This window comes from Otolemur garnettii, unplaced genomic scaffold (assembly GCF_000181295.1).
Source record: "Otolemur garnettii isolate 467f Iridium unplaced genomic scaffold, OtoGar3 scaffold00009, whole genome shotgun sequence".
Lineage (NCBI taxonomy): Eukaryota > Metazoa > Chordata > Mammalia > Primates > Galagidae > Otolemur > Otolemur garnettii.
In genome coordinates, this window is record NW_003852404.1 from 10,394,043 (window position 1) to 10,402,863 (window position 8,821).

The 8,821-nt window shown below is 39.7% G+C and overlaps 1 protein-coding gene across 1 annotated transcript in view; it reads left to right on the top strand.

Moving 5' to 3' along the window:
• The first annotated feature begins 7,914 nt into the window (after positions 1-7,914).
• CYYR1 (cysteine and tyrosine rich 1) overlaps positions 7,915-8,821 on the top strand; it is a 98,011-nt gene continuing 97,104 nt past the window's right edge. Inside the window, 3 exon segments of the mRNA XM_023509666.1 lie at positions 7,915-8,017; positions 8,020-8,179; positions 8,220-8,311. Of these exon segments, the coding sequence (XP_023365434.1) occupies positions 7,915-8,017; positions 8,020-8,179; positions 8,220-8,311 (355 nt within the window).

An 8,821-nucleotide genomic window follows, 5' to 3' on the forward strand; every position in this document is an offset into this window, starting at 1 on the left:
TCCAACCATAAGAAAATACACATGCTTAGGGTATTCATTACCTGTACTTACCAATACTAGAAACAATCTAAATATGAAAATAAACAGTGGTAGACATTCAATGTAGTTCTATGGAGTGATAGAAGATGAATGTGGACTTGCAGCTCCAAGATGGCCACAGAGAGGCAAGCTGGCTTCATTGTCACTCACCTGCCACCCCACTACCACAGAAAGCCAAAAGCAAACATACAGCAATGAGATCTACACCAGCATCAAACCCGAAGTCAAGGATAAGGATGAGGGCGTTCCCAGGGGGTACAGAGAAGTGGATAAACTCTGAGCATGCTAAAAGAATCAGACTTCCGCATCCGTGATCGCCCTCTCTCACTCCAACCAGAGGAAAAATTTCCTCCCAACTCAGTTTTTGCACTGGAAGAAGTAAAATGGAGGTGTTGAATATCTTCCTTCTTAGGTTCCCTGGCAGAAGACCTGTCCTTGCCTTACGGCAGGTAGCTTCACGACCATCTGAAGGGAGAAAGGGCCCTGCAGACAGGCAAGGCAGAGGCAGGCCTTCCACCTGTGTGTAGCCCTGGAAATTCTGCTCATCCGAAGGGGACTGCAAATCAGAGAGGCTGGTCAGCAGCATCATGTCTGTCGGAGATGAGGAGGTACCCCATGCTCCCTGGCCTTGAACCCTTAGGCAGCCTTCCCACAGTGCCACCATGATCCTTCGGGGACCTCCTGGTTTGGGAAAGGCAGCACTCCAACTGCACTAGAGCAGAAGTGACCCTGGACTTAAGGCACCACTTAGAGCCAGAAAGGATGCAGTGACCTTGCAGCGAAGATTCACTATCCAATGTATATTTTAAAAAATGAGGTGGACAGAGAAAAGTAGAAGAAACAAGATGAATGAAGACAATCTCTATGAAATAATACCAAATGATGTCCACTATGGATTGTTCAGTTAGGAAAAAAAAGAAAAAGAAAAACCATAAGAGTATATACAATAAGCTGTGCTTTGGGTAAGAAAGAAAGGGAATTAACAAAGTCTACACCATTAACTCCAATTTCAATGCATCGCCACAATGTTCCTCCTTGCTATTATCAATACCACAGTCCTATAACGCATCTGTAATAATTTCACAATCGCATGCCAGTCATTAAAAAGACTCCTACTAAAAATCTGCTTATCTTTATTTTAGAAAGAAACACCCAAGAAGAAATCCAGAAAATAATGACTCTAGTTACATTAAGGGGTTGGGAGATAGATAGAGGCCTCTGAGAAAAATCAACACTCCTCAAATGCAGCTTTTTGTAAGCTTTGGATTTTCAGAAGGTTTCTAACATTCTGCATATTCAAAACACAAAATTAGATCAACGAGGCTGGGAAGGAAAACCAAACAGCAGCAACAATAGCAACAACCTCAAGGAAGTAAAACCGAAAGCAAGTAGAAATAAATGAGCCTAACTGCGTTTCCACTGAATTAAAGTTGGGATTGTAGGTGATGTGGAGATGGAGGATTAATTCAAGTGAATTATGAACACAGAGATTGAGTGTGTAGCCTCAGCTTTGGGTGGAGTGGGGAGGAGAAGGAAACAAAATGATAGCACATCCTAACCTCTGGGTTTTCTGTGTGTGTGGGGGGGGTGTTGTTATTATCATGGGTAGTGGTATAGACGTAGCAGTTTTGAAACTATCTTAGATTTATTATAGGAGTGAACAAATACGTAAATGAGAATTACCAATACAGAAGGAGAGAAATTAAGGGAGAGCTCTATAGTGATGGGTTAGAATTAAAGGTATCTGTATAGACTCGTGATTTCTAAGATATGTATGTGTATACATATATGTATGAGCCCTTGTGTGTTTGGGTGTGTTTGTACATGTATATATTTCTCAGCACTGTCCACTGAGAGGGATAAGAAGCAAAGGGGCTCCAAGAGCAACAAGCACTTCTAGTAATGAGATCTTGACTTTTGTCCATTAAAAGGAACAAAGACTCCTGAGAGAAATGACCAATTTCAGGTCTGGTGCTGGGAAGATTCAGGATGAATCTGGAACATCTTTTATGTCAAAAACTTAGGAAATGCCCAAACCAATTGTATGGTTGTGTCACAAGGACAAGATAGCTAGCTTGAAGAGGTTCCACTGGCCAAATCTGGGACATTTTGAGAGTAAGGACTTAAAAATCCTTGAAAAGGGGGTAAATTTACATCTAACGGGTACAGTGCAGACTGTCTGGGTGAAGGGAACACTCAGAACTTTGACTCAAGTGATACAAAAGAAATTATGTAACCAAAACATATGTACCCTGTTGTATTCTGAAATAAAATAAAACCCCTGAAACATAAGAAGTTATAAGTCCATACTGATAATCAATTGAAGAGAAGGTATTATTATTTTGAATGCTAAACACCAACTGTGAACAGAGAGCTGAAGAAAGAGAGCAGAGAGAGAAAGCTGGAATTAAAAAGTGATTTTTTTTCAACCATCACAATATAGATTGCTTCAGGCAAAAATTATTAATACATGCTAAATAAATCTAAAGGAGGAAATTTTGCTAACAGCAGGATACTTGCATGGTAATGTGTACACATTGTTAGGGAAAAAATTAGCAAGTGTACATTAGCACCAGTTTATCAGACACATTAAAGTATTTAGGGGGAAGGAGCTACAACATCTGCAACTTAACTCGTGAATGGTTCAGAACAACAGCAATAGGAGCACATACACTGAAAAAGAACAGACGATGAAAAATAGGGCGAAATGTTAATAAATGGATCTTTGTAAAAGATACATGGATGTCTTTGTACTACTTTTGCACAATTTCTGTTTGACATTTCCAAATAAAAAGTAAAAAAAGTAACATATACAAATGCCATGTTTTCATCATCCTCTGAGTGAATGCAAGTGTCAGCTGACAAGGCTGACAGAAAAATAGTCAAACAGTAAACTTCCTTCTTGTCATTTGAATTAAGGACAGATTTGGAGGGGGTTTCCACAAACTTAAGAAAAAAATGATGAAGTGTCTGATTTAAAAATTAGGTAAAGGGGCAGTTCCTGTGGCTCAAAGGAGTAGGGTGCTGGTCCCATATGCTGGAGGTGGCGGGTTCAAACCCAGCCCCGACCAAAAACAGGCTACATTACCTGCTTATGAATAATAACTGGAATGCAGTGGTATTTTCATAGGTCACTATAGCCTCGCATTCCTGGGCTGAAGGGATCCTCCTGCCTCAGAATCCCAGCTAGAACTAGAGGCACACGCCACCAGGCCTACCTCATTTTCCAAAAATTTTTTGTAGAGATGGGGTCTCTGTGTGTTGCCCAAGCTGGTCTTAAACTCCTGGCCTCAAGCGATCCTCACACCTCAGCTTCCTGAAATGCTGATTATTTACGTGAACTACCACAACAGGCCTAAAAATGTGAAGCTGTTAATCCCTCCAAGACTGACTAGTACAAAACAAGATTACTTCTCTATAGATAGATATTTTAACTAAATTAATATTTTAAGGCATATGGTTTAAAAAAGAACTCTCTTCCAAATTTCCTTTGAAAGGCTAAAATGGCCATATTGATGATGAAAAAATTACCCACAAACTCGAAGCTCATTTTTGATTCGGAGATGCTCGTCCTACATCCTTGTAAGTTATAAATATGAGGACATCAAGAGGCTTATTTTAAGGGTTGTTAAGAGTCAAACCCTGGTGAAAGGCAAGGCCGAGAAACAGTTGTAAGCCAAAATAGACATGAGATCTAGAAACAGAAATCTGGATTCAAAACTTGCTTTTTCAAATTGGAAGTAACAAGTGGCAATGGGGAAATATTCCCTAAGTTAAGAATTTTCTAAGACAGTGGTTCTCATGGCAGTGCCTGGTCAACAGCCTCTGAATTAACCAGAAACTTATTAAAACCAGCTGATGCTTCATGTTCCATTATTGGAACGGTAGTGACATGGGAGTTATTTATATCCTACTGGTCAAGGTCATGGACAAGGTCTGATTTTTCACACTTGTCTGCCTCCTGTACATGTTTGTGGTGCATGGAGTTAGTCACTGCTGCAGATACTGGTGTGCTGGGAACTTGTCAAAAAGTGATGGGAATTTCTGAAAAAACTTAAAAGAACCATCCAAAGACAGGTAAATAGAACTGTATTTCACTGCAATTTTTTTCTATTACTTCTCTACTAGCTATGCTATTGTACTATGTTGCAATAAAATGTTTAAAGTATAGATATAGATAAATCTCTGTAACAATATGTTGAGCAAAGAAGCCAGACACAAATAGTTCATATTGTGAAGTTTTGTTTATAGGAAATTCAAGAAAAGGCAAAATTAATCCGTAGAGACATAAACTAGATAAGTGATTGCCTATAGGTGGGGGTGGGATTAGGAGACTAATAGCAGAGGATCATGAGGGAAATTTTAGGGGCTGATGGAAATGTCCTGTGTCTTAATAATGGTGATGGTTGCACAGGTGTACACATGCGTCAAAGTCATGAAACTGTACACTTGGCAGTACCCTTAAATGTCTGTGTTTGTGTGTATTCAAATTATATGTCAGGAATTGATTTTTTGAAAGCTAAAGGTATATACATGAGGGGTGAATGCATGCAAAATTTTAAAGTAGCTATTTTTTTGGCTGAATTCCAATTGTTATGTCACAGTTATCCCAATTTTTCACAATTAGACTTCAATAGCTCCTAAAATAAAATATAATACAGATTAATGCTATTTTAAAAGATAGCAGGTCCATGTTTTATATTATTTCATCAGTAAACTCAAGTCTGCAGAGTATATCAAATAGCATAAAAAATGCTCATGGACTCAGAACTATATGTACCTTAAGATGCTAACTTAGTAAATACATACATATGTACTTCTTTATTCTTTTTGTGTTTCTCAAATATTTCACAATAAACATGTAATATTTTATAATGAGACAAATGAGTTTTAAAGCAAAATCTTCTAGTTTGATCATGCCCACTACAGAAGATATTTTCTAATAGTTAGCATTATACAAAAGCCTTTACTATTATTGCACTTTGAAGATTGAATGGTTTTGCCTCTGGAGATATTTTAATTTTAGCTATAGTCCTGAAATTTTAAGATACATGTTCATTAAAGAGCATTTATTAGTGTATTTTGTGTAATTTGGTGTTATATTTGTAATACAGTTCTGCCTTTGGATGATGTATATACCTACATTTTAAATGCTTGAATAGGAGTTAAAAGCTATAGGTGAAATGAGACAAATGAGCAATTTTAACTTATAGTTTTATTTAGAACCATACTGTTTCCCTGAAAATAAGACACTGTCTTATATTTATTTTTTTTCTCAAGAAGACACACTAGGGCTTATTTTCAGGGGATGTCTTCCTCTCCAAGCCAAAATGCACAGTGTGGCTATGTAGCATATCTGATACGCTGCATAGCCACGCCCATCACTAGGTCTTATTATCGGGTAGGGCTTATGTGTTAACAAATGCATAGAAATCTTGCTAGGGCTTATTTTGGGGGTAGGTCTTATTTCCGGGGAAACATAGTAAAGTTATAATAAAAGAGGACTTCACAGATTGTCTAGGTCAGTTTCACAATTTCTTAGATAAGAAAACAAAGGCCAAATTACCAAGTCAATTAAAGGCAGACCAGATCTCATGCCCAGAGGGGTGACATACCAGCTTTTGCTACGACAAGACAGGCTGTGCTTGAGTTTGATGAAGTGTGCCTTTGAAGTTTTCTGATCCACACATCATTTATTTTGCCACATAGTCAAACAGATCAGTCTAACTTCTTGTAATTGGTTACCTATTAGTAAATATACCAAAACATTTTAGGAACATTTAAGGCCTCTACTTATGTTTTTTCTTCATCTTAGAACATGATTAAATCTATAGCTTCAGTCTGGCAAATATGCTTAGAGCCAGGGAGACTTGTTATAGGGGAGTCTGTAGGGCACTTAGGGCAGAAATAGAAGAGAAATTTAGAATACAGTTGAGTGGTGCTTTGCTATAAAATTAGTAGAACTTGGTAGATTGGCTATTAGGGATAAGAGGAGCAGAGAAATTGATCAGGCTTCTTTTAAACCAGGTATATGGGAGGCCCTTCATCGAAGTAGAAAGCACAGTAAAGAGTTCAGACTATGTTTATCTAGGAGGTGATGTATCCTCCCACCCACTTATGCCTTGGAGCAGTGTATTTACAGAGAAAAATTCTGAGAGGAGGACTGACCAAATTAAGTACCTGTTATTTGAATTTTGATACATATGGTCCTACCGCTCTGTTTAAAAGTTAATATTTGGGGGGAGAGGTTAGTTAGTTCAATACCTAAAAAGTGATATCTGATATCTTACTGTCCATTTTATTTCCACTATTTTTCTTTTTTGGAAGTAAGGATGACTATCTTCTAAATATATATCTCTATATTATGTTTATATCATATATATGTATACACATATACTGTCTGTTAATATCCTTGCTTAGTTTTCTAGTGGTTGTATTTCTTTTTCTTTCTGACTTTTTAAAAAGCTCTATGTATGGTAAGGAGATTAGGCCTTTGTCAGTCTTAAGCATTGCAAATAATTTTGCCAGTTAAGTGCCTGACATGTTATTATGCACATAACAAGTTTTAATTTGTATGTAGTCAATATTTTCTTTTACGGTTTCTAAGCTTTTTATAATGCTTAAAAAGACCTCCATATCATGTACACGGCATAGCCTTTAAGATTAGAGGAGAAAAAATAAATAAAAAGGCTTCTTAGTCCATAATTATTTGAATGTTTTCATTCTTTTATCTTATATTCTCATAGTTGTAACTCTAAGAATTTAATTCACATGGAACCCATCTTGATGAAAAAGATGACGTTTCACAGAGGTCACTCCCACCATAATTCATTGAGTAATTCATCTTTCCCCCTGCTACTTTAAAGTGATACTTTTCTAAATCAAAAATTAAATTGCTGTATATATTTACATCTACAATTGGATTCCTTGTTTTCTTCCATTGAGCCTATCCCAATGTTATTCTAAACTTTTAATTAGTGAAATGTTATGTATTTAATATCTGTTGAGGCTACCTCCATTCATTCTTCTTGTTTTAAATATGTAATCTTGCATGTTTATTTTTCACTTAAACTTTAGAATCAGATTAACTTGTAAAAAGTCCATGTTGTTATTGTTGTTGTTTTGATTGAGATTAGTCCCATTTCCAAATTTCTAGAAGAATTTAGGGAACCTTGTTATATTTACGATGCTGAATTTTCTTAGTCAAGAGAAGTATTTCCATTCACTCACGCACATTTTTTTTTCCTTCATCCACAATGTAACTTTCTAGCTAATTTTTATTTGCTGGAAAGAACACTTTTTTTTAATGACAATAGTCTCATAATTGATTCTCGAAGATTTTCACCTGTACAAGCATCTCATTCGCTAATGGCAATGTTACTTCCAATGTTCATAAATTTTTCTTTCTCGTGTCTCATTGCTTTGGCCAGTAACTTGAAACCATCCCGAAGCGATAGTGATGACAGGGTGCATTTGTGCTTTGCTCCTCCTGACTTTATGGAAATAATAATACACATTTTAATAAGAAATATTTTATCCCCTTTCAGCATAACCACACACTTTCTGTACTTCTCGATTCTCCTGAGTTTTCTTCACTGGCATTCTTTATTTTAATAAAGAACTTTGAGCCTTGAAAATTCCCTCCATTAGTTTAAAGATAAAAAAACAAAGTTCTTCATATCCATTGCTTAGAAATGAAACATTTTAATTAAAGGTCAAGGCGCTAAAATCCGTAGCAACAGCCAAAGCAAAGGGTTAGGAAACTTCCCTTCAGAAGGCCATGCCCTGCAGTCACTCCACTGTGGAGGAACAGGAGACTGGGGAGGAGTCGGGGCCACTCCCGCCCCCTGCCCAGGGTCGGTGCCACCCGCGGAGATGAAATGCGAGCCCGGGTAGCCGAGGACTCCAGAGCGGACGGCCACCCCGCGCCAGAGCGCTCGGGCGCAGGACAAAGAGACCTCGGTCTCCCACGCAGCCCGCCCCGGCCACGGGCGCCCCGGCTCCGCGGAACTCCGCACCCGCCACCTGGGCAATGGCCAGGGCTCCGCTCGACCCCTCTTTCCCGAGCGCTGCTCTCAGCATATGACAACCCTCCATCCTTTCCTTCCCCTCCTGGTCCCAGCTGACCCTTCGCTCCCAGCCTCTCTCCGGTCTGTCTGTCCATCTGTCCTGGCGCGCAACCTCCGGCCACCGGCTTGGATGGACGCGTCGAGGCTGCCCGGGCGTCCAGGGGTCTTGCTTTCGAAGTTGGTCCTGCTCTTTGTCTGCGCAGGTCAGTGACAGGGGGCGGCGGCGGGAGAGGGTCGCGGGCTTGGGGCTGCGCGTGGGTCTCCGGCCGGGCTCAGGCGGCTTGGGCGAGCTGGACCGCGGACCTTCGTGGGAGGGCAGAGGGCGTGCGGTCCCCGCCAGGCTGCCGCAGACCACCGCGCGCTTCAAGCCTCCTCTCAGCCTGGTGGCGGGGTGGTTTGGCTTCTTTTCCTTTAACTTGTCCTGTTTGCATTTCTTTTCTTTTTCTTTCCCTCTCTTGGCAAAGCACCTTAGAACCGGCAATCCGCAGGTTTAGGGGATGTCACTCTGTGGATAGCATAAAATATTCTCAGGTGTATCCGCGACTCAAGGGGAATGTGAGGGTGCGGGCGGAGCTAAGGGTGGGAGGAAAGCATGTTTAAAGCACCTGAAGTTTAAAGGTGCTGCTCAAGTTTTCAAACAAACGAATCTGGTGACTTTTCCCTTTCTCGGTAGGCTACTCACTGCCGTCCACCTTCCACTTTGTGAATATTCC